This window comes from Dacryopinax primogenitus, assembly GCF_000292625.1.
Source record: "Dacryopinax primogenitus strain DJM-731 SS1 chromosome Unknown DACRYscaffold_20, whole genome shotgun sequence".
Taxonomy (NCBI): Eukaryota; Fungi; Basidiomycota; class Dacrymycetes; order Dacrymycetales; family Dacrymycetaceae; genus Dacryopinax; species Dacryopinax primogenitus.
Genome location: NW_024467217.1, coordinates 568,029 through 592,393, shown reverse-complemented (window position 1 = coordinate 592,393; position 24,365 = coordinate 568,029). Strand labels below are relative to the sequence as shown.

General features: G+C 55.4%; 9 protein-coding genes across 9 annotated transcripts; 6 read left to right on the top strand and 3 right to left on the bottom strand.

The window, feature by feature from the left end:
- Window positions 1-743: 743 nt before the first annotated feature.
- On the top strand, window positions 744-1,663 carry DACRYDRAFT_111212 (uncharacterized protein; the record flags this gene model as incomplete). Its single annotated transcript, XM_040769195.1, has 2 exons — window positions 744-1,389; window positions 1,449-1,663. 2 exons carry the CDS (start codon window positions 744-746, stop codon window positions 1,661-1,663), a joined length of 861 nt encoding a protein of 286 aa, XP_040625140.1.
- An 86-nt stretch (window positions 1,664-1,749) lies between these two features.
- DACRYDRAFT_111211 (uncharacterized protein) lies at window positions 1,750-3,858 on the top strand (the record flags this gene model as incomplete). The annotated part of the gene is made up of 1 exon (XM_040769194.1): window positions 1,750-3,858. One exon carries the CDS (start codon window positions 1,750-1,752, stop codon window positions 3,856-3,858), a length of 2,109 nt encoding a protein of 702 aa, XP_040625139.1.
- Window positions 3,859-5,419: 1,561 nt separating this feature from the next.
- DACRYDRAFT_102075 (uncharacterized protein) lies at window positions 5,420-9,808 on the top strand (the record flags this gene model as incomplete). The annotated part of the gene is made up of 1 exon (XM_040767609.1): window positions 5,420-9,808. One exon carries the CDS (start codon window positions 5,420-5,422, stop codon window positions 9,590-9,592), a length of 4,173 nt encoding a protein of 1,390 aa, XP_040625138.1. The 3' UTR covers window positions 9,593-9,808.
- Window positions 9,809-11,734: 1,926 nt separating this feature from the next.
- Window positions 11,735-14,020, bottom strand: DACRYDRAFT_24705 (uncharacterized protein). Its single transcript, XM_040773804.1, has 3 exons — window positions 13,586-14,020; window positions 13,411-13,525; window positions 11,735-13,349 (listed from the first exon to the last, which is right to left on the bottom strand). The coding sequence occupies exons 1-3, from the start codon at window positions 13,753-13,755 to the stop codon at window positions 12,351-12,353; spliced, it is 1,284 nt and encodes a 427-aa protein (XP_040625137.1). The 5' UTR covers window positions 13,756-14,020; the 3' UTR covers window positions 11,735-12,350.
- A 602-nt stretch (window positions 14,021-14,622) lies between these two features.
- DACRYDRAFT_111208 (uncharacterized protein) lies at window positions 14,623-14,972 on the top strand (the record flags this gene model as incomplete). Its single annotated transcript, XM_040769193.1, has 2 exons — window positions 14,623-14,802; window positions 14,856-14,972. The coding sequence occupies 2 exons, from the start codon at window positions 14,623-14,625 to the stop codon at window positions 14,970-14,972; spliced, it is 297 nt and encodes a 98-aa protein (XP_040625136.1).
- Window positions 14,973-15,532: 560 nt separating this feature from the next.
- Window positions 15,533-17,782, bottom strand: DACRYDRAFT_24704 (Zinc/iron permease). The gene is made up of 9 exons (XM_040773803.1): window positions 17,682-17,782; window positions 17,532-17,618; window positions 17,342-17,450; window positions 17,243-17,277; window positions 16,897-17,183; window positions 16,751-16,826; window positions 16,503-16,685; window positions 16,205-16,398; window positions 15,533-15,889 (listed from the first exon to the last, which is right to left on the bottom strand). The coding sequence occupies exons 2-8, from the start codon at window positions 17,611-17,613 to the stop codon at window positions 16,205-16,207; spliced, it is 966 nt and encodes a 321-aa protein (XP_040625135.1). The 5' UTR covers window positions 17,614-17,618; window positions 17,682-17,782; the 3' UTR covers window positions 15,533-15,889.
- A 513-nt stretch (window positions 17,783-18,295) lies between these two features.
- DACRYDRAFT_111206 (uncharacterized protein) lies at window positions 18,296-20,071 on the top strand (the record flags this gene model as incomplete). Its single annotated transcript, XM_040769192.1, has 3 exons — window positions 18,296-18,496; window positions 18,549-18,879; window positions 18,933-20,071. 3 exons carry the CDS (start codon window positions 18,296-18,298, stop codon window positions 20,069-20,071), a joined length of 1,671 nt encoding a protein of 556 aa, XP_040625134.1.
- Window positions 20,072-20,399: 328 nt separating this feature from the next.
- DACRYDRAFT_111205 (uncharacterized protein) lies at window positions 20,400-22,212 on the top strand (the record flags this gene model as incomplete). Its single annotated transcript, XM_040769191.1, has 7 exons — window positions 20,400-20,625; window positions 20,677-20,735; window positions 20,793-20,918; window positions 21,600-21,834; window positions 21,890-21,948; window positions 22,012-22,137; window positions 22,192-22,212. 7 exons carry the CDS (start codon window positions 20,400-20,402, stop codon window positions 22,210-22,212), a joined length of 852 nt encoding a protein of 283 aa, XP_040625133.1.
- A 181-nt stretch (window positions 22,213-22,393) lies between these two features.
- DACRYDRAFT_111204 (oxalate oxidase) lies at window positions 22,394-24,306 on the bottom strand (the record flags this gene model as incomplete). Its single annotated transcript, XM_040769190.1, has 12 exons — window positions 22,394-22,459; window positions 22,508-22,632; window positions 22,681-22,775; window positions 22,823-22,857; window positions 22,907-23,349; window positions 23,414-23,429; window positions 23,484-23,540; window positions 23,593-23,610; window positions 23,665-23,692; window positions 23,739-23,805; window positions 23,852-23,925; window positions 23,972-24,306. 12 exons carry the CDS (start codon window positions 24,304-24,306, stop codon window positions 22,394-22,396), a joined length of 1,359 nt encoding a protein of 452 aa, XP_040625132.1.
- Between the last annotated feature and the right edge of the window lie 59 nt (window positions 24,307-24,365).

Genomic DNA, 24,365 nt, shown 5'->3' with positions numbered 1-24,365 from the left:
TGCCAACTGCTTGTAGGATCCAGAGTGCTGCATACCAGAGTCCCTACGGATCCCCAGAGTTGGTAACTGATGCGTCGGAATGGGACAAACTGAGAGTTGTGCGTGCTACAGCTACTTCCCCTGTGATGCATAGGACGAGCGGATCCCTGCCATTGGGGGAGTTCGGATGTCTACTAGAGGTCGCACGTTAGACAGATGAGGGGATGCTATGTATACTGAAATGGGCGGTGTTCGGTCTCTTTCCGAGGCATTAGTGGATGAAACCTAGTGAGAAGAGGACATATACAACTTCAAACGTCAAGTTCACCAGTGTTTGAAGCAATTTACCTAGAGACACCAGAGTGCGTATTGTACACGAGGAAAGTGCACTGTGTTTATATATCCAACCTCGAAGACAAGGTATTCGCGTGGTCGTCGTTGTCATGTCCGTTGTCAAGAGAGTTGGGTAGGGGACGTGTGGATGAGAAGCGTGTGTACGTTGTCTGGGAAAACACCCGCGTTGTTCTATTTTTTCTGCCTTCTCCTCCTCCTCCTCGACCTCCTCCTCGACCTCCAGCGTCCATCACCTTTCTTTCCTCTTCTACTATCCACCACAACGCTGTACATCCAATATCATATCTCACACTCGCTCTTTACTATCCAACATTCACTACGTCAACAGACATATCCCACCCAGCAGTCACCACTGCCAGTGAACCCACACGTAGAATCCAACAGTCCTCACACATTCCTCTGTCCTCACAATGTCCTCACCAAAAAGACGCCAGCCTCCTCCAATGCAACTCCAACTCCAACCCGACGTCCCCTCCTCTCCCTCATCCCCATCTCGCACTCCAGTACCGTACACACCACCTCGACCAGGTCAGAAACCTCTTCTCCTAGCAGAGAAACATCTCCAACGACCGAAAACAAGACGCTGGGTACCAGCAACTCCCTGGACGCCTAGCACGCCTTCGACCAGCGAGCTCACCACTCCCCCTCTGACGCTGGACAGTCCATACGGACACGACTACGGGCACGCGCAACAGCCAGCGTACGGTCAAGCCACGTACCCTTTACTGCCATCGCCTGTCATCTGTTCACCAGAGAGGACAGAGAGGAGGATATCAGAGGAAGACGACCTTCCACCTCTCTCTCACTTGCACACGCACGCGCACTCCAAGGCTCCCTCCTCACCCTCCTCATCCTGTTCCTCTCGCTCGTCGTCCCCACCCAATACTCCCAGCTCCGGACGCTCCACCCCAACATCCGTCTCGACAAAGGAGACTTCCTCGCCTTTTGAGCTCACGCCTATCCCGCGCTCGCCTAGCTATCTCGCGTTTGTGCAGCACCAGACTCCCTCTCGCCGCCCAACAGGGGAGTACATCACCCCTCCCTCCGTCTCCCTGCGTACGTCCCCCTCCCGCGCGTGCCCAAGGACAAACACTAACACTAACCCCTGCCCCTAGTGCGCCCAACAACCTTCTGGAAAAACGCCTACCGCACCGCCCTCGGCCTACCCTCCGACGCCCCCTCCTCCCAGCTCGTCCGTTCCTCGAGCTTCATCGTCGCCGGCCGGCAGCTGGACGACCTCAGCACGCGGGAAGACCTGGGCGTGCTCTGTGTTACCCCCAGGAGGGAGTTTGACAGGGAAGTGGTGTTGTTGCCTCAAGGGGGATACTGAGCTTGGAGCCTGGGTCTGGGAGAGAGAGGTGTATCATTATTTTCGCAAATTGAAGCAACTGGAACAAAAAAAAATAAAAGAGCACGATGCCACGCGTTTTCGATCTGGTGGTTGTACTATTCTGCCTGGGTAACACTGGGGTTGCCGGTGTCCCGCAACACGGTCCGCTGGTGGGAGAGAGGGAATGGCGAGAGGGTCGCGCTGCGCAGGCGGACGAACCGGGGGGAGGGGCGTTCAACAATGGGATGTATACGCCTTGGACGGACGGGGTGACGTCGACCGTGGGAGGGGGTGCGAGCGGCAAAGGCTCTGCAACGTCCAGCGCGGCACCCAGTACGAGCACGAGCACGAGCACGACTATGAGCAGCGCCATCCCTTCTACGTCGAGCTCAGGCTCGACATCTTCCTCCACCGACACCGCGCCCGTTTCCTCCGCATCATCCTCGTCTCCTTCACCGGAGACCGACTCCGCCTCGTCCTCGTCCTCGTCCTCATCATCATCACCCTACACTTCCTGGCTAGACGCACCACCCTCCCCCACGCCCACAACATGGAGACTAGCGATGACCCTTTCCTCCCGCCCAGCGTACACCTACGCCCTCGGCCCAACCTCCACACCTTCAGCCTCCGCCTCTGGTTCAGCTAACACCAGTACGCTGGGGGGGTTCAACTGGGCCTACCTGGCCGTGCCGGGCGGGATACTGTTGCTTGCCCTGGTGGGGTACTGGTTTGGGCGATGTTATTGGAGGAGGAGGAGGGAGAGGGAGAGGGGGAGCGTGTACAGTGCTGAACAGCTCGTGTGGGACTCTCCGGCGTATCCTTACCTGACCGGAGAGGGAGAGAGGGAGGGAGAAGCATGGGCGGACGAGAAGCTCGACTCGGGGGAAGAGAAAGGGTGGAAAGAACATCTCCTGAGCTATTCGAGCACGGACATCTTCGCCGAGGAACCGAGGGCGGTGTATCTCCGCTTCTCTGGGCAGGAGTACGCTTTTTCGCCGAACCCGAGTACGTGGGGGTCTGGGTATGCCCAACTTGTCGACACGCCCGCGCGGAACAAGAGCACCAGGGCGAGCACGAGGAGCAAGAGCAGGGGCAACATGGACAAGCTACTCAAGAGCCCAGGGTGGTTCCGCACTCCTCTGCAGGGGGAAACCTCGCTCTTCTCGCCTTCACCCACAAGCACCCCAGCGCGCAAACCGAGCTGGTTCCGTACTCCCCTATATGCACAAGAACGTTCTCCCCACGTAGTGCCCTCGGTAGCAGTGGCCGACGCGCTGAGGAGGAAGGTGAGCTGGTTCGCTAATGCTGCGGAGGGCGCGGCGGGGGCGGCGGGTGTAGGCGCGGGAGGGAGTGTGGGCGCTGTGGGCAGGCTTTGGGGCCCGAGGGTCAGGCCGGGTAGGGCTGGGGAGGTCGGTGTTCCACTTCCTATGCCTGGGGCTGTTCAGGGGTACGCGACGCTGGGTTATGCGAACGCGGGTGTTCCTGTACCTGGGGCGCACGCTACTTGGCAGCAAGAGCACGCCCGGGAACAGGGCCACGCCCAGGACCACCCACGCGAACGGGAACGGGAACAGGAACAGGGACGAGAGGACGAATCCGAGAAAGAAGAACGCGTGCGCTCTCTCTTACTCGCCAGGAGGGAACCGTACCGCCTTTCCCTTCCCCCGCCGCCGCCGCAGGCGTCGTACCACCCTGTTCCCGAACGGGTGCTTCTCCCCAGACCCCACCGACCTTACCAGCCTGGAATGGGGGCGGAAGACCCATTCCTCGACCCTGCGTCTTCCTACTCCCAGTCCAGCCTCAACACTACCATCACCGCCACCACTACTACTACTACCTCCTCCACCACCACCAGCAGGACAACCCCTACCCGCACCACCACCAGTCTCACTCCCACAAGCACAGCAAACGACCTATCCTACAACCCGCCCACCCCCCTGACCCTCTCAGCCCTCTCAAGCCCAAGCGTGTACAGTCTCGCCTCCCCCCCTCCCCCGCCGGCGGCATATATCCTCCCTCCTTCTATCCCTACGCTCGAGGCGGGGAGCGAGCCCCTGAGTTTGGAGGGTTCGCCACCGAGAGGCGTGTTGGGCGGTCGTGAGGGGCACCGAACATGGGGGAGGGGAAGAGGGCTGGAGGAAGGTGAGCAGTGGGACGTGCCGGTTGGTGCGTTGGCGCTGGGGGGGAGAAGTTGAATTTGTTGATCTTGTATGAGTAGAGGGTTGACGTTTTCCTGTTCTTGTTTCTGTTTCTGTTTCACTTTCCCGTTCGCATTCGTATCTCACAGCTCAGTTGCAGTTGCAGTTTCGCATATCTGGCTTACATACGCTCCTTGTCGTTCTGTTCTCTTCACGTCTTGCATGTCTTCCCTCTTGCATCTTCCCTTTCCCTCTTGCTCCAGTGTCGTTCAGTGTCATTCAGTCAGTCATGCTATTCATCTTAGTCTCATTTCATGCGTAGAATGTTAATCCGAGTATGTCAGAGTGTTGAGTGTTAATTGATCCTATCTTCGCTGCTTATATTTGTTGCGTACAGCTGCACTCTACTGACTGTAGGCGTCTGAAGGGGTGAACTTGTGAGTACGTTCTCTGCCCACGTAAAACACGCAGAACACGCAACACGCAGAACGCGAACCCAAACAAAAGACGAATCGCCCAACGCCCAAGAGGAGGGAACTGTCTACTCCGCCGATCTTATCTGCGAATAACGATCCGGGTGCCACGGGGACACAGGGACGGAGATGGAGACGGGTGATGGGGAGAACGTGGAACGTGTTTCGACGGAGACGTTCTATGAAGCTTGGAAGACGTTGGGAACGGGGAACGTGGGGCGTCATTAGGTGTATGGTAGTTGGACACACTGAAGAGAGAGGATGAAATATATAATTTATACAATGAATACTTGGTGATATATGTATGAGGTTAATGTAAGACATCCAAGTGTAAAAAGTGGCTTGTTCAACTCTACATTCCAGTTTTACCTAAGGGGAGGGAGGAGGTGTAAGGGGCACTCTCTCACAGAACCCTTTAGAACAGGCTGTGCCTTCCCTTTTTCGTATTCTTTTGCTGCCTATCTGGGAAGCATATTTTTTCTCTTCTCTTGCCTTTCTCTGGAACAACAACAAGAACAAGCAGAGAGGGAAAGGGGAGGATATCCTTCAAGAGTACTGCACGTTGACGATTTACGCTTGAACCTAAACGCAATTACGATCACCCACGCTACACAACACACGAGTATATCGATATCAACAACTTACCTAAACAGGAAGTACACGAGGTGAACACGCGTTAACTCTTTCTATAGAGATAGAGCGCAATCTATTACGACTATCGCGGCCTCAGTGAGGCAATTGGCCTCGAGGCGAATTTGACGTTGGACGTTGGGTTTGCGGCGAGAGAGCGGCAGGAGAAGTATTCAACCATTCAAGCATTGGCAAGCAGGGATATAGAAGAACACGATACATCGGTCAAGAGCGCTCTCTACCTTTTGGTCGAACCAACTTCCTTTCCCTTTATTGCCCTTTGGGGCTAAGACGCTCTCTTGCTCTTTGGATATTATTCTTGCTCTCTCTTGATATTGCTATTGCTCTTTGGTCCTTGATCACTGGCGCAAACGGCTGCTTGCGGCTTGTTAACTTGTTCACTCTGACGAAGAAAAGAAAACTAGAAAAAACGATATCAACATCAACGTCTACAACTATCCACTCAACACCGCACCACTCCAACCACCCACATCCCCACCCCAAGAAAGCAAAAGATGCATCAACGTCAATCCTCCACAACTCCCCTCCTCCCTCCCTTCCCCTCCCTTCCAACCCCCACACCGTCCTACGCCCACCCAACCCACGCCTCCCAACAACGCAGGCATACGCCGCCTACACCCCGCACGCGCGCGCTCGCCCAGGCGGGGGAGGACCTGCCCGGCTTGGGCCTGGGGCTGCCGTATGATTATACCGGGCTCGGACAGGGGTATGGGCAAGGATATGGTTATGGGTATGGACATGGACACGGTGGGTATGGGTATGGGTATGGGTCAGGGAGGTATACGACTCCTGGGGAAGGGGGACCGTCATATACCCCTCACTCGAGGAACACCTCCGAGTCGCATCCTCCCCCTCCCGCACAAGCTCCCTACGCCTACGGCAGCACGCGAACGACCTCGACCTCCCACTCCAACTCGCACACATCCCACTCCCACTCCCACTCCAACTCGCAATCACAAGCGGCAAGCACAGGCTCGGGCTCGGCGTACCCTAGTTGGCTGCCTCGCCGGCCTGTGGGCCCGGGGCCAGAAGGATGGTGGACTGAGAGTTTTGAGGGTGATGGGGGTGGGGGCGGGGATGTCGTCCTACCTGGGGAAACGCCATCAGCACACTCTGAAGGAGAGGCGGAATTGGAGGCGGAGGCGGAGGGAGAAGAAGACCTGACAGTGCTCGCTCCTGTGCAGAGTAAGCGGTCTTCTGCTACCCAAAAGCCCGACGTGCGCGAGAAGGAAAAAGAAAAGGAAAAGGACAAGGACAAGGAGCGTAAAACCGAGCGCAGAGTCCGGGTTTCCGGCGCACCCCGTTTACCCAGTTTCTCTTTCGGTACCTCCGCCCCCAAAACGGAGCCCTCTTCCCCCCCAAGAGAGAAACGGCACAGCGCCGGAGAGAGGCAGGCCACGCCCAGGCGGGTGATCGTCCGTGGTGTGCAGCCCCCTCCTCCAGCGCGGACGAGCGAAGACCGAGAACCAAGGATCACCTTCCCCACTCTCCCTTCTGTGCCGTACGGCAAACGACACACGCACCAGCCGTCTTCTTCCCAGTCTCAGCCACCATCAAGCTTTGGCAGGAACAACGATTTTCTCCGACCTGAGAGTGCTGGCTCGGGCGTGCAGTATCATCCTCCCTCGCCCTCCCACTCTGCAGCGGAAAGCAGCACCGGACTGCTCCCTGTACCGGTATACAAGCACCCGCTCTTCCGCCCTGAGCTGCTACTCGACCCCACCTGGAGTGCAAAGGCCCACTACCGCCTGCTCCCGGTACTCGCATTTGCCCACCTGCCCGCCCAAGTCTTCCTAGACATCCACACGCTCTACATCCTCGTCCTCTCCGCCCGTTTCCCGCCTCTCGAGTCCCCCACCGTCCCCTCCTCAGGCCGGAACTGGGCACTCGCTACGGCCGCCTATGCCGGATGTGTGTTCCTCCAGCTCATATGCGTGTTCCTGTTATACGAAATCCTGTACTGCTTCTACCGCCGGTGGCGCGCCTCCCGCCCGTCAATAACGAGTATCTACCTCTCCCGACCAGCGAGCACGTTCGTAGCCCTCAGCTCCTTTGCCCACTTCTCCTTCCTGAACCAGGTCCGTCGATCAGCTTGGCGCTCTCGGTCCCCCCGCGCCCCGGGAGGGTGGAGAGACGGATTAGCGGAGACGTGCTACCTCTATTCCCAGAACGGGTGGACGGTCGCTACGCTCCTTCCGAGGGGAGCACTGGCCCTCGCCCTGCTGCTGGCATTCTGGCTCCCTCCTCCGGGAGGAACGGTCTTCCAAGGCTCATCGAGCACGACACTGGAAGACGCGAAAGACGGACTGTATTTCCTGCCTTCGGGCGCGCTGACAACCTATGCGAAAACAGTGCTTGCCCTGAACGCAGCCTGGGCACTGTTCCGCACTACTGTCCTCCTCCTTGCTTGGTTAGGCCTGTGGGCGCTCTCTGGCTTGGCGTGCGCGGGTCTGTGTGGCCCTAGGAACAAGTGGGAGGAAACGCGCTGGGGGGAAAAGGAGAAAGAGGGTTTGGGTCGGTCTTCCTATGCCTACGCCCACGGGTATGGCTATGGCTATGTGTACGGGGAAGGGGAGCCGTTACCCTGGGGATGGAGGGAACGCACGCGGGAGAGGATCAGAGAAGCCTGGGAGTTTTGTCTCGCTGACCGTTCTGGTCGGAGACTGGGCGCAGTCAGTCCTGTCCCCCCTCCGTCCGTTCCTTACCCCCCTCCAAGTGGGAGCCCGCACCCGATCACCGGAGTGGAGGAAACGAGGCCCCGGGAAGGGCCTAGGATGAGTCTGGACGACCCTACCCCCGAGCCAGCGGGGGAAAGGGACTTGAGCAGGATAATGCAGCATTTTCTTGCTGGTCCGCTTTCTCAGTTCCCGCTCCCTCCGTCCCAGAGCGCGGGGGCGGGGGTGCAGAGTCCGCAGCAGCCCGCGCTTGTGGGCTCGGGCGTGTTTGGCCCGCTTACTGCTTCTGGGTCCGGCTCGGGCTCGGGTGGGCAGACGGTGACTGCTCTTCCTACTCCTGCGCTTGGGGGACAGGGGTTCGCCCAGACTAGGCAGGAGATGCGTGTTCTGCCTAGCGTGCGCTCCCAGCAGCCCGAGCTGGTCCATCCCCAGAGGAGGGAAAGCGTCGCCCTCGATTTAGGGGAGGCGGAACTCGCTGCCCGTGTTCAGAAGATCTTGCTCGACTGGGTCGATCCGGACGAAGATGACACGCTTGCTCAAGCGCTGTTGGGCAACTCGCCCCGTTCTAGAAGGCAGAGAACGGGTACGGGGGAACATGAGCGTGAACTCGCGCGCGACGAGCAAAGGAGAAGAGAGAAGCAGGCGATTGACAGTGCTCAGGCTGGGCCTGTGGCTGTTCTTGAACAGGCTCAATCTGCCCCAGGCGAGGAAGGCGCGGGTCAGCGCAGGAGCTACCCACCGGAGGAAGGACGCTCTGCGAGCATGTCCTCCCTCGGCCAGCCTCTCCTACCTGGGCAGAGCCAGTTCGAGTACTTCAGGCCTGGGAGTCGGACACAGTCCACCGCGAGCGGCTCGGCTGCTGTCACTTCCCCCACGTCTCCTACTTCTCCCCTCTCTCGCGGTGGGTCGCAGAGCATCTCCAACCTTTCACCTACGTCCCCTGGTCATGCGCATACGGACTCGAATGGGTCGCAGGCGATCTCAGACCCCGGCGTGCCTATGCTTGCAACGCGTTTCAACCCCTCAATGGGCAACATCGCTCGACCGCAACATGCCCATCATCCGCCAAGCCAGTCCGCAAGACCGCGTGCTCAAGCACCCAGTTCAGGCGAGAGTTCACTACGCTCCGTAGCAGCGATCTTTGTTGGTCGACCGGCAGGAGTCGAATCAGGTCGCATTGGTCCGCCACCTGCTTTGATCAATGAAGATCCTGTTCAGGAACACGATCCGGGCGAAGAGGGCGACGAGGAGGAAGTCAGCCCAGAGGAGGAAAGTAGTGAAGGAGGACCGAGCCGGGGCGCTTCGGTGAGCCGCTTGATGCGGCCTTCCCGGAGTCTCGCAGAGTCGGTTTCATCAGGTTCCAACTCGATTTCCGGGCGTGTACAGGCTGAGCCTGAGTTGCTGTCCAGTTCGGGCGGGCCCAACAGACAGCTTATCACGTCCGATCCTGAGGGATCCTATTACTCGAGTGCACGCTCTCAGGCTCAGAGCCCCGAGAGTAGTCCCGAAGGGTCGCGTGCGTCGCCAATTGAAGGAGACGAGGAACCGATAGTGGACCGAACCTTTGGCAGACAGTCGGATTGGACGTCTCAGCTTGAAGCTGAAGAGACCCCCCCGCCGTCTGCGCGAAGCTCTGGTTCCACACGACCGAGTATCATTGGAACTCCCAGACGACAGGCAAGCGTGGACACTGGATCCCCGAACTTGACGATTCGACGAGAATTGCCGGCTGGAACGCTCACGTCCACACTTCCCGCTCCTATCCCCATACGCTCCCCACCTTCATCTCATCTTCGACCGCAGCCATCAGGCGAGACCATCTCTGCTGCGAGTTCAGTGCCTCCATTACCCGGCAGCAGTGCCAACGATTCGTTTGTTACGGCACCCATCATGCAGAACGACGCCGACATGCCTCCCCCTGTGCGAAGCTATGGCGCATGGCTGAGCAGAAACCGTCCGGAAGGCGAGAGCTTCGGCGGCAACCCGATGTGAATCAGAACAGAAAAAAAGCTTGAATGTAGACGACACGACCTCGTTACGACGCACATGGACCACTGAGTGTATAGTCATGCTCCCCATCCAATACCGCCATACCGATATATTCGTTCCAATGTCTGTGACCCCCTTGACCAACCCCTTTACCTTCTTATCCGATATTTCGCCCCTACCATGACTTCTTGCATTGGTCTACTTCATACTGCATCGTTTATTCGTTTCCACAGTCGCAGCATTCTGCCGCGTAGCATATACTTGATTTTCTTCTGTAGCATGAGTCCGCGTGTCGATTCGTACGATCCGGCGGGTACTTATTTTTGGTTGTAGATTGGCAGCGTGTAGCCGCAGGTAATGGCCATTCCACGTGTTTTACGTCCCATGTCCATGTGGTCAAGGAAGTCATTGCGAGCAGGACGGAAATGGGATACCGACAATTTTACGGCACTGATCAAACCCCTTCAGCTCCCTCTGGGTACTCAACACATAATCTGATATTGTAACACCAAGATGTACCAGGAGATCCGAGACGATTCGGATCCCGCTGGAAATCAGACTTTGAATTCACGCCCAGAATCACAACTCAATCCAATTATGATTTCAGTTACTGCATTGTCGAACAGCTTCCACCCCATTCATCGCTTGTTCAGATTCTGGCAACTCAATTCAGATTATCGGCAGACCCGGAAAGGACGCGTCTTGGCCAGCAAACCCCTTCTCCACCTTTTGGACGCATATTCATGCAATGTGTATGGCTGCAAATACATGTATCTCCGAATAAACCCTTTCCCGACAACGCCAACGGCGCACCCCACCGAACTGGCCAAAGCATTCGAGGAGGATCACCTCATCTCGCACAGACATGCGGATTGCTCGCGAAAGTATCAGTAACCCAACTCCCTAAACAGCGGATCATCGCCCTGAAAATCCGAATATCCAGCGGTTTGTCACAATGGCATGCTAATGTGGTCGACTTTGCCCATGACCCATGACATGACTATCACCAGTGAGCAAACTGCGGTAGCAGGCGATACGCGATGCCCACTCCTGCTCAGCATCCAGGAACGCCTCCCCAAAGTCCGAAAAAATGCCATCATATTAACCTGATTTTCGTCATTCGTCATTAGAGCCTCCCTTCAAGATGATCAGGTCGAAGCACCGCCATTCCGGTCCATGCCTAGCCGTTGTCAACGGTTTTCATTAGTTTACTGACAGCACCGGTGAGATCGGACAATGGCAACAAGGGAAAGAAAAATACAAGTCGAGTTGACCAACATCCTCGAAAAGCCCCACAAAATACGTGGGCGTCACCAACTTCCATATCCGGCAGCACAGCTTCTTCGGCGCTTCCACGCGACCACCCCGTGTCCAGCACGTTTTCTCGTTGGCGCAAGCCAGTCCCTCACGCAACTGGAAATTTTTCATAGTACTGTACTTATCAAAGGCCTGGCTTTCTGGCTTACATCAGCCCGCCAGAACGGAACAAGAGCGAAACATGCGCCCAAGCTCAGGCTGTAGCTGTAGGATAAGCTGTCCGGTCCTGTCTTTAGTCCTTGGTCCTTGTCCTTGGTCTTACGTTAACCGCCCAGCCGAGCGCGAGCGCGTCCCCGCTCGACTCTCGCTCTGCCGCGCGTTCCTGTCGAGCCCGGGGCGGAATCGAGTTCCACGTGGCTGCTGTCGTCGATGATAATGCATAATGCGATCAGCGTATGAATGAACGCCGGCGCCGGGGATTCATCAGAGGCAGAGGCCGTGGACTTCCCCTGCGGGAGGAGTGAGGAGTGTTAGAGTGTTAGAGTTAGAGCACCGCACGCCGTGCTCCAGCCGGGCGCGGGCGCTTGGACGGGCGCTTGGACGGGCGCTCAACCGCCCCGCTCTATGTCCTATGTCGAAATGCGAGGTACGCGCCCAAGCGCCCCCCCCTTCCCCTACGGCTAGGCGGGGCTTTCCTTAGCGTCAGGGAGAAAGCGCCCTGGATCGGGCTGTTGATCGTCTCAGACGATGGGTGAATAAGGGCTGACAATGACGTTGTGTGGATTATGCACGGTTGCTCAGCATACATACTAATGCAGTGCATTTTGTATTGTCAGGAGGCGAGGGGGACGGACAGGGCAAGGGGAGGGAAAGCACACGTGAAGGGTATTATCCAAACTTGATCAATTCTGGCTGTCCCTGGGCTGTCTACTCTAGTCAACGCGGGCCAGGGAATGCAAGTCTGATCAACTGGTGTGTAGGGCTATACGGAAGAGCAACACGTCGGGGCAGAAGATGGTGTAAAGATAGGACACGGGGGTAGAGTGAACAGAGATCAAACAGGACAGACACATACAAACGAAGATACCTAAGAGTATGCCGAGGCGAGGAAACCAGCCGGCGTGCCTGGGGCATGATCGCCACGACCGAGAGGAGGGAGGACTAGTGTTGACAGAACGTTCCGCGTGAGTTGATACGAGGATACCAGGAGAAAATGTTGAATGTGTTGGGTTCGTGGTTTGTGCCGTGGTGGATACAGAATTAGCCGCGTCCAGCGGAGTGTTGTACGAAGAGGGAGAGCGAAAGATCAAGCACGGAACGGAGTCATTAGGGCGACCAGGCGTTCTTCGTGTTCGGAGCGCTGGTCGCGTCTATAGGGGTCATGATGTAGGCGGAGGAGGGAAAGAGCCGTGGAGTGGAGAGCAGGAAGCAGGCACGCATTAGGGTAAGTAATATATTGCCGAGAAGCCAAGCGTCCGAGATCGTAGAAAACAGCAAAGCGTGCTCACACATCCATGCTGATGTCGTGCATCTGCGGGACGGCATACCCCGCATACGGGTTCTGCTCCCACAGAAGTTGCTGCTGCTGCAGAACTGGTGGAAGCTGCGAATGCCACTGACCTTGCTGGGCGGCAACTGTCTGCTGGCCGTTTGTTGCATCCTGCCCATCCTGCTTCTTCTTCTGGTGGCTCTGCCCGCTCTTGCCAGGAAGCGCATGATGGTGCCCAGACGCAAGAAGTGCAAGGCCGATGGAACCGTGTGCACCCGAATGCTGATAGTGATACCTCAAGCCGTTCATGTTCTTGTATCGCCGTTCGCAATTGCCTCCGACAGCACAAGCGTACGGCCGCAGCTTCTCCTCCGCTTCCTGCTCTGTAAGACCCTCTAGGCTCGGGTCCTTCGAAGCAAAGTTACACTGCCCGTGCAAACGATGGTACTTAAGCCCATTCGCTTGGAGATACTGCTTGTTACAGCCTGGGGTGGGGCATTTGAATGGTTTATTCCGAGTGAGAGAAGAAGCAGGTCGTGAGATGGTCATAGTGCTGTCGGAGTAGTTGCCCGATGTCGGCGAACCTGGGCGAGATGAGAGCGGTGTCGATGGTGCAGAGAGCAGCGCGGGTGTGATGGAAGATGCCGGAGAATTCGGGGAGTCGAGCCCTGAGTAAGGGAAACGCTGGCTCATGGGGGTGGATGTGCCTGAGCGAGATGGGGAGGTGGTACGAGAGCCAGTCTGGATGGAGGGGAACGACCCCCGTGGACCCGTGCGTAGGACATGGGCATCAAATGCCGATTGCATGCTGGATTGTGCCATACCACTCTGGTTTTTAGAAGGACCGGGCTCGAGCTCCATCTCGGAGGGGTCGAACGCTGCAGCTGCCATACCCTTAGGGTTCTGCGGTCCAACCTCTGGTGATTCCATCACCACAACGTGCACATCCTCGTAGTGTTGGAGAAGGGAGTGGAGGTCCTGGAGGACAAGTCCGCAGCAGGTGAAATCGCGGCACTATGGTTGACGAGGTTAGTCAGCATACACGCTACCTAGGTGACGTAGACACAAGACGTACGAAGTCATCCCTGGCGGAGGGGTTGTTCTCCGCGGCCAAGAAGGCCTTGAATGAGCGGGCGCGGTCGGACTCGGCCGACGTGCCCAGCTTGGAGATGTTGTTGAGCATGTTCCAGCTGCAGGGAACGTCAGCGTGAGCGGGGATGAGGATGTATGGGCGGCGTGGGGGAACGCACTCAAATGATGAGCCGCCCGATCCAGAGATGTTGAGCCAGTTTGACAGGGATGTGGGGGTGTTCTTGAATGACTGACGGTGGTGTGAGAAGTCGTCTCTGTGTGGGTGGGTGTCGAGCCTAAAGGCATCGGCGCCGTTATGTCGGACGGAGATGGGCACCGCACTCGACATGGTTTGGTATGCTACGTAAGCCAGGGTTGCGGAGTGGTAAAGGGGGAAAGGATGGATGCTGAGATGAGGGGGTGGGGTTGTAGTCGTGTGTGTGCGCCTTTTATACGGCTGGGTGAGGTAGTGTGACTAATAAAGTAACAAGTTGGTGAGCGCCGGTGTGTGGTGTGGTGCTGGTTAGTGGAGTGTGGTGTGGTTTGACTCTTTCAATTGAGCCTTTTAGAGCTGTCCAAGAGAGAAGCAAGAAGGGTGCGAAGGTAGATGGAGGTACGGAAGGAAGGAGGGTGGACGATGGGGAGGAGGAGGGGAAGGGCAGGAGCGAGGGGGGATGTCTTGGCCGGGATGTAATATATAGGGAAGTTGGGTCCGGAATGGGAGAGGCGATCACACGCTTCTCAATTAGGACAACCCTCTCCCTCTCTCTCTTCACTGCGAACACCACCGAACATGCCGGACTGTGAACGAACCGTTGGGCGTTGCGGTGCGGGTCTACAATAGAGAACATGGGAGAAACATCTCTCATCACCTCAGACAAGATTCACGGACACTTGGATCACACACGGGGGTACACACCCACAACGAGACCCCCTGACACCCCTCACCCGGTCTGTCCCCCCACTCTCCTACCTGTGCACAGACCTCCATGCATATGGGCGGCTGTCAAGACGAGCACAGCCCTCGGCCGGCATTTCCCCTCCCTTCCCAATCCCTTGCAACCAGGCAACATCCAGTCCGAGGACTTGACCCTCCGCCCACATCCCGGCCCGTCCCTCCAACAACGCGGCGTTGTACCCAGCACTGCAAGCCACCGACAACCCAACAACCGCACCATGCCTGGTCATCCCCAGCTTGTCGGCCCGGGGAAAACCAATGTCCGGCCCCACTGATGCCCGCAGCCCAGCCCACCCAGCCTTCGCCTCTAAGCACAAACGCCGACATATCCCCTGGGCGCTTGGCACCGACTGTCCCCACTCCCGACTCCCGACTCCTGGCACCGCGACCCCAGCTGGCGGAGACATAACCCTTCGGCTACACGCATACGGACGGTCGGTACGCATGCCGCGGGTACGGTTCGAACCGTCCTTGTGTCTGCCGCCCCGCAGCCGGAACGCCAGTGGCTAACCCAGCACCAACAAGTACTCCCAGCAGGCGGGGAAAGACAGGTTCTCAGCTTCCGGTTGCCTGTCGCAAAGCCCCAACAACCCCGGCCTAGGGATTAGGCGGTCGCGGGAGCTTCTGCATCTTGGACAAGGCCCAGGTACTGGCACGGTATAGGTGTTGGAGGGCCGAGCGTCGGGAACTCGGAATGTCGGGTTGGTCGGGCGCACCTTCGGCGAGGACCGGGTGCTGCTCTTCCCCCTGCTGACCATGTGGTAGACGCCGACCACACCAAGGTAACACTGGCACTAACGTCCGCAGTCCTCAGCCACAACGCTGTCAGCGCCAACCGCCGAAACCACAACGAGCGCGACCGAGCGACCGGCACCGGCCACCCAACCGCGCCCGCGGGGCTATATCCCCGGCGCTCCCAGTCGGCGTCATACAGCCATACAGCCATACGGTCCTACGGTCCTACGTCGTCCTCGCCCTCGTCCTACGCTAATCCCATCGGAAGAGCACATGCTACACTCGGAAGCGCCCGTGAAATATCAGGATTAGGTGCCAATCTCACCGGTCCAGCCCTTGATGTTTGACATTGCATGACGTCTGACGGCTGTCTGCCGGTCGAGGTTCGTCCTCCCGACTGCCGACTGCTTACTGCTTACTGCTTGTATGCGCCAGGGGCTGAGGGCATCACCCCACGCATGAGCACATGGTGCAGCAGCGCGGCTCAGAAGAGCGGGTGATCTCCCGAGATCAGTAGTGGAATGCATAAGGACTAAATACGTCCCTGGTTTTCCTGCATAAGGGCTATGATGGTAGGATCGTACATCCATCGTACATTAGTACATCGGTACCGTTCCATCCATCCGTTGCTTCTCGATTTGTATTAGCTCATCCCCCTCCGAGCCTTGTCCGCCCCACTTCGGTACTTCTTGAATCATCCACAACATAGAGATCCCTTCCATCCTAGTTGATCAATCCACCGTTCCTTCCAAATACCACAGAACCCAGTAAAATGAAAGCTCAGTCCCAACTAGACCAAACGCGGGGTAAGTCCTGATGTTGCCCGCACACCCCGTCTAGTGCGGAGAGAACAATGACCGACTCACAAGCTTTGGTTGGGTTTTCATGTGCCGCAAATAGGGTTTAGTGCAGATTGCCGGTCGTTAGGGTCAGCTTGTGTCATATGGCCCGAGCACGAGAACGAGCACAACGGAGCACGCGGCCTGCAGCCACATATCTGCCCGTATCGTCGGCACCGGCCACGACCCCGCAATGCCAACGTGGGGAATATGTCGGAGTGGTGGCGCCGGTATGGTGGGATGATGAGTGTAGTATGTAGAAGCACTCACCCGCTGACGGTCATTGCCGCCGCGCCTGCAAATAACGATACTAGCGCGAGCACTTGTCGTTTCCACGAGCTGTCCCTCACACCGTGACTCTCCAGAAAGTCGCCCGCGAGCAGCTCGACGCAGCCCGAATACATGAGCACGCCGGCGCTGATCGCCGACATTATCCCGCTCATCAGGAGTGCTGTTAGACCTGATCAAAAGCACCGCATGAGCAAACTCAACAACGTTTACGCGGCCAATCAAAGGAAGTGGAAGCGGGGGCGGTGGCGAACCCGGAATTTGATGGACACTCACCGCGAGGGTTGAATGAACGACCGAGCAAACCGGCCCCGATACCGATCGGTGTTGTTATGGCGAAAGCAAGGGCGAGCACGTAAGGGATGATAGATTTCCGGCTGAGGGGAAGGGCGGCCAGCCGCACACCAAGTGTAAGACCCTCAAAGAGTTGGTGAAAGATAATCGCGAGCAGTAGCGAGACTGTGGAATGCAGCAAAAAAGGGTTACGTTAGAAATTCTAGAAGGAACAAGAGAAAGCCACCCACTGAAATTTGGCCCCGACGTAACCACCAGGGTCAAGCCAATGATGATCGAATGCAACATGATTCCTGCTTGCAGGACCTGCACAAATGTCAATGGTGAGCGAATCATACAGGACAAGGCGTTTCAGGGGGTCCACAGACAAACTCACTACAACTCCAAGAATTTGCACAGCGCTTTCACGATGAGTAAGGGCTTTACGTCCATGCGCATGGTGCTCATGGAGATAGCCGTCCCAATAGTGTGTGTCACGCTCAGGATCATCAGAATTCGCGATGTGTGGTTCGCCGTCGCGGACGGCATCCAGGTCTTCTGGCCCCTCTGGAGCTTCTCCATCCGCTACCGGATCATCGCGATAGTCACCTACCGGTGTTTGTAAGAACTTGTCGATAACAGACGGCTTCGACGCCAAGTGCTCGACGTAAGAAGTCGCACAATCTGGTGGAGTCTTTGATCAGTCACAGTCCCGGAAGACCCGAAGTACAGAAATAGGTTACATTCGACCAAGAATATCGCAAGGCATGATATCATGCTACATCGCGTAAAATTTCCGCATGAGCTGCGAGCTTGTGCAAAATCAATGGAAATCTACGTACACAATCACACCGGGCCAATGGCTATCGATCTTCACATTCAAGCAGAGGTCGCTGAGGGCTGAATAAGCCTTGTTCAGCAGGTGTATGAAGACTGTGGCGATAATGACCCCTAGGAAAACAGAAAACAATCGGCGTTTAGCGAACCTGTGCGTGGACACAGCTTGCAGGCACCCGAGAAACGATGACTTGCCTGTTCCAAAGTGCTTCGCCATGAAGAATGCCAGGGATGGTATGTGAAGGTAGCTGACACGCTTAGCAAACGTCGGGAACATTGCAGCTAAGCGGGGCATAGCGCGCCTTCAGTAACCCGTCATGTTGCGCAGCACACAGACGCGCGTACCAAAGCTCGATACAGCCAGTATAACGAAGAGTGCCACTACGCGGAGGGGGACGTCTGAATCGACACTATCCACCGGGCAATCCGGTTCCACAGACTGCTGGAGTAACCGTAATAGCTCCGTCATTTTAGCGCTGCGCCTCCACGTATTTTTTGTATGTTATTCTTGTCGACCACAAGGTACAGGTAGCACGTCAGTATTAGTTGATCGCAGTCAGTATTGTGTAATGAAGATGGGAGGAAAGCAGACTTGGATACTTGAACAAGCGTTCGCGTTGCTGAGCGAGCTATGGCTGCGAGGTACTAATGATCATCCCAGTTGGTTCGGGGGCTACGTCATTTAGTCATCCCTCAGTGGCGGTGCAAAGTTTATACCCCGCTCCTTGGGTTACTCCTCGTCTCTTCTTGCTCCTTGTACTTCCCCGCCGAATACATTGCATTGAGATATTCTCAATTGGAGAAGCATCGCCGAAAACGGACTCGTCACGAAGACCCGTCGTACTCGGATAGGAACGGAACCTCTGCTCGTGGCCCTGGTCGAAGTGATCTCGATTGCTAACCGACTGCTGAGAGGCGTATAGCTGGTACACGCTCCCTTGCTATTCGCTTGCGTTCACATGCATGAACTCTTCTCGAACCGGGATGTTCTGTCATCTATTCTCATTCACTTGAGCGACGAGTCGCTAGCTTCCTATACTGTGGTCTCCAAGTGCTTCCACGAGGCCGCACTCGCTGTCGTGTGGCGAGATGCGACGCCCTCGAGAATTTGGCAGCTGTTCCCCGAGGACATGATCGGGATAGGGGTAGATAATACGCTCGTGAGTATGATTTGTTACTGCGATGATTATTGCTGTGTCTGAGCATAAGCAGGAACTCGTCAGACCAATAAACCACACAACACGGGATCGGATCTATCGTCGGACGAAGCATTCCCGTATCTTCACGTACCATCAAGAATCGAATGGTTCCCTCGACTGCCTTCTCGCAGTTCTCCTCTTCCGCCCTTCTCTGTCGCTATTTCCCAGTCTTTTCGAAGTGAACTTCGAGGTTCGAAGTGCAAACAGTTTTCACGCCATATGTCTTGTTATGCCGGAGTCTCTGCGCGCGGTCCGTCTCACATTCTTCCTTGATGACCTTGTGCCCGAACTCACTGTGCCCACACCGCTGATGCAACTTCTTGGGGCGCTTTGCGGGATTATTTGTCTCGAATGTGGCGACTTCTGCCTTTTCCTTCCCGAACTTATGACACTTCAGACGACTGCCTGCATTACGTCTCCCCGGTCTTCGCCCTTCTGGACAGATTTCTGACGTCTTTCCTGGAAGAATGCACAACAATGAAGGAACTCAAGCTGAGAGACATCCCTTATACGGCACCGTTATTCAAAAGCATCGGATCTCTGCCTTCATTGCCTAAACTGGAGTGGAAGCCCCAGGTGGCCTCCGAGAGCCTTCTCTCCCTTCGTGGACCCATCGCATTGTCAGATTTTGAAGGATGCTGCCCCTCACCTTTTTTCTCGCTACGGAGCTGGTCTCTCAATCTGAACCTAGATGCTGTTATTGACGTGTATCCGGACAAGGGGTTCATCGGCGCATTTATCACTCTCACTAGGCTGTCCTGTATTCAGTCTATCGTGTTGTCGATGGTTGGAACGAAGGAGTACGTGCACACTGTAGTCGAAGCAATAGCGAACAATTGCCCGAAACTCGAATTTATAGCGTTGTCTGCCTATCCTCCCCTGGAAACACGACAGCATGTGCACGTCCCGTCAAGCGTCACCATAGATGATATCAAGGACCCACAAACTTGGGACCGTTTCACCTTTGCATGCTATCGACCGCTGTTAAAATGCGACAAACTTCAAATTCTGCATCTGTCTGTGTTCGAACACTATTCATTCGTCTTCACCGACAAGGATCTTTCCGAAATGAGGGCTTGGCGGTGGCTGCGAGTACTACGCGTCACCGAAGAGAACTCCTCGTGCGCATGCGAACCAGCTCAGGTGACTAACATGGGCCTCATCGCGCTCTTGCTAGCATGCCCTGCCCTTCAAGAAGTGGCAATCGAGATGAACCTGGATCCACTTGTACACCCGAATCTCCTGCGAATATGGAATAAGGTGCTCGCGAAATCGCAACATTGCTGTTTACGCATTGGGAACGCCTACATTCGTAATCCGGAGCAAGTCGCGGTATTGTTGCGTACGATCGCGCCGAATGTGGAGAATATCGGTTTTGGACCTCTGCGATTACCTGATGCTCAAACGTTTCAAAGTGGAACTGACGAAGAAATAAACATGCGCATTGCTGGGACCGAAGCTGAACTGGAGAGAATAAAGAACGCTCGAAACCTCAACAGACTCCTGGAAAAAACACGTTTTGCGAAACATAACTAGGGTCAACAACGATTATCATTGCCTCCCTTCCTCGAAGGTTCTGTTTATTGTTTAGTTTCCTTTGGGTAACACGGTTGGTCTTTACATATACATTTCTCAATACTACTGTGGGCTATCAGTTTTCAGCTGCTCAGCAATATCGTGCCGGACAACACGGCCAGTCATACAAAGGCGGAAAAGCGGCAACAAAAGAATTCTTTTTCTTGCCCGGTGCAGAAACACGTGTGATCAACGAGTGGATGGCGGGGATTGAGCGGCAATGCTCATTATAATTACCCACTGATCACTGCATCCTCTGCATCGCGCTCTACCCACTACCATTACAACCATGCCTCTCGCACGCCAGCCTGATTCGGACGACGACAATTCGGAAAAGCCTTGTGGAGAAGAGGGGGGAGGACAGCTAGTACCTCAAACGTCCCAAATGATTACCTCCTCGAGTGAGGGGCTCAATGAAGTCCAGCAGCAGAAGACGGACAACGAACCGCTCCCGTCGTCGAACACTGAGGCTAAGCGAAAGGTTCGGCTCACGTTGATGATGGATGATGGAAGGAGTTCGTACACATTGATTTTCTTGTTTCATTACAAGAACTCATCTTTCCCAGGCATGCAGATGATTCTCTCCCGTACTCTCCCTTGCTCGAAAATCTTCCGCGCTGTTGAGGTATGGCGCCTATTTATGGATCGGAGTCACAAGCGGTATATGCTTACACCTTGGTAGAAGAAATTCAACATACAGCGAGGAATATTACGATATCGGTATGAGGATCGCCCTGTGGGTGAGGCTGATACACCCGATAGCCTTGGAATGGATGATGAAGATCATATAGACGCAAATATCGAGCAGGTCAGTGTTTTTTGTACCTTCTAGTAATCTAGAGTTGACTTTCTGTCCACAGTTGGGAGGTCAAGGATATATGTGATACCATTACGTTTGTGTCACATAGCCACATCGCTTGATCTGTTTTCTTTGCAGTTGACGCCTGTTGTACTCAGTTTGTATGTTGCAGTGTAAGGATCATAACGTGATAAACTTTGCCATAAAATGGGCCGAGCAACGCGCTCTTCGTGCATGTCAGCGGTCACGTACGGATATTTCGCTGCAGCGCGGCTGCATCGATCTGCGCTCAGGTAACACCGATGTTTTGGACACCTCCCACAACATCAAAACCTCTTGCGTGTTTAGAAAGAATCGTGAAGATAGAATGTCAGAACAATACTTGAATAAGATGAGTTTCAATTTGACCAGTATTGAGAGCTGTGTGCAGGTTGCGCAGATTCCCCACCAAACTCAGAGTGGTGTTGGCAATGCTGCATAAGGGAAATCAATTAGCACAGGGAAAGGGCCTGGAAACCCTATCATTTGGGCAAACTCGTGCACTGTCTCCAGCCTACCACACCACAGAAACTAGACCTGGGGCCAATTTGAGGCTCATTTGGACTGCTTTTATTATTACAAATTTTCAATCCAGTAATGGCCTGCCCGAGATCATAACCGCACGAGGTCAGACGATGCAGTTGCATCCAGGTCTACGCGGCGAATCAGGGTCACGTAAACGCGCAGGTCGCGTCTTGTGGTGGTGGCCTCATCATTCCGCCTTCGTTCCGCGCGTCATCCCACCGACAATCCATTTCCAGCTTCCAGCAAGTCATGCCATCGTACGAGGAGGAGGAGGAGATTGACGAGCAGCAACAAGAAGAACGGCCCTCGGAATCTCAGGCAAAAAAGAAGTTGCGCCTAACTATTCAGTGTCAAGGACAGGGTTCGTCGTCTTCCATACCGATGCGCTCAAGTGCTCGGCTGACCTTTGGCGCCAGAATGTCAGGTCGACGTGAGTGCGACAACCCAATTCGGGAAGGTGTTCGAGGCTGCCTACGTGAGCAACCTTTGCGAAGTCGCCGAACATGTCCCACGCTGACCTAAATGGGGGTAATCGTAGAAACGCTTCAACAAGAAGAAGGGCACGCTGAGATTCCTCTACGAGGGTGGGCGGATACGAGATAGCGACACCCCGAAAATGCTGGAGATGGAGTCTGGAGATGTGATCGATGCAGAGCTCGAGCAGGTGAGCCTGATTCTTCCCGGGGTGCTCGTATGCAATGTGACACCATGCATTCAGCTCGGTGGTGGTCCGTGGTGATTACCAATTCAGATGATGTCTCCTCTTCAGTTCTCAAGCCTCGCATCGTGGCAGCCATGTCTGCACTCTGATATCATACTATGTCTTATTCCTCGGATCAACACATAATCATTTGTCTGGATTTTCGAAGTACAAGGGCACAGGTCCGACGGTTGGCTAGGGAGACTTCACTTAGCTCTGTTTATACGACAACCGCCTTTGTTTTGTTGAGGCTCATCACGAAATCTATGGGGAGTTGCAAATGAGCCTGTGAACTACTGAGTGGCGAGTCAACATGGAACGTGATTACACCCACCGAAACCATCTCTGGCGGGGTCAGCGCCAGCCACTGAGTCAGACTGATGTCCTGATAATAAGGAGAGTTGAAGATCTCTAGGAACTTGAGCGTGCTGTTGCCGATGTTCTCAACATAGTGACCGTCTTTTTCTGGGGTTAGTTTAGTTTCAGGCCTGCGAACGAACGGCTTACAGGATGGAGGTATGTACGCGATGTCACCCGCTTGGTAAGTGAAAGTACGGGCAGAAGCTGAGGAGGCGAAAGAGGTTATGCGAGCCTCGCCCTCGCTGAGAGAGTGTCAAGACACGATTACCGAATTAATCTTGTGACATACATAAAGAAGGTCCACTCAGGTTGGGTAGGATGCCACTGCGTTCCCTGTGAGCAACATCATATGGGCTCGTATCAGTGGACGCACGTGCAGCTCTCGCAAACCACCTGCGTTGACAGTGACTTCTGCCGCAGAGATCGTGGTGGAGACGGTGAAGGTCCTGCTGTCAACAACTTTGACCGATCCACCTTCTAGAGGAGTGCCGGGGATCTGTGACAAGTGGAAAGCATAGGGCGATGGGGTAGTGCCAGTCGGGCCGTCGGCCAGCTCGCAGTCGACCTCGATGGAAGGCGGCACAGGAGCGGGGAAGATATACAGGGCATTTTCAGGGATGTGATTGAACATGGAAATGTCTGTATGGAAGTTCTTTGCAAGTACCTCCTTGGGGGTATGTGCGAGCCAATCACTCAGCATGAAAGTCGAATCCTCGCTGAAAGCGCCGTTGTCGAAGACCAGCAGGAATTCGCATCCCTCCGGATTTGTGTCATTCAAAGCCTGGATCGAATGAGGAATGCCAGCAGGGAAGTACCCTAGACCCGCGCGACGGGAATGTCAAGCCACAGGAACGGTTGTTCGTGGTAGACAAATACTTACAAAGATCACCCGGGTACTATAGATGACTCATGAATAAGACTAAGCATGGGCTTACGTGAAGACGACTCACAATGTCCTGGATATAGTTTCGGCCGTCTGCATTGATGGCAGTAATTCGGGCGCTTCCCTACGGCAGATGAGTTCATGCGCTGCAGGGATAAGAATAGACCAGAACGCACAGCCAGCATGTACGACCACTATGGAAGTCTAATATCAGGCCGTTGTTATCTACATGTGCAGTAAAACCGTACCTCCGCTGCGGTATGCCAGTGCATCTCACTAAACATAGGTCAGATGCGCCTGCATTCCGGTAGGCAGTGCATACCGAATAGAACCGGCCGTCAGACGCATGTTCACTCCTGCCATAGTGGTAGCGATGGGCATATCGGTTTCTGTAGCCGCGTCAGAATCAGTGGATACGTTATTAGGCAGTGGTACCGGTTTGCTGACGAGCCCAACCACCGCTCTGAAGGCGATTGTGAGACTGGCTGAAGGACCATTTGGAGTTCAGCCTGGAGTGACGTGAGCGACATCTCACACTATGTGGGCTCTACATACACGGTTCCAGCATCTGTAGACGGTGGCGCCAACAAGTCTGGGTACTGCTCCTCCATTGGGATGTTTTGGGGCCCGAGAATGTCTGCTCCAAGAGGGCCAAGACCAACTCGAGTACGAACAGCCTCAGGAGTCTCCTCCTGGAAGAGGTCGTAGTACGAGTCGTTGGGATCATCACTGGCATAGGCCCCGGTTGGAGTTGCTGCCAGGGCAGGTGCAATGTTGCTGGCTGCAATCGCTGATGCTTCAGCGTAAGTGATCCTCTTCTCCATCACAGCGGCCAAGCTGCGAGGGGTCGTAAAAGCAGCGGTCAGTACCACGGAGAGCAGAATGCGCATTGTAGCTGAAAGAGGGACGCTCGAATTATGGTTTTTTTTAGGCCGTAGTCCTAAGGCAA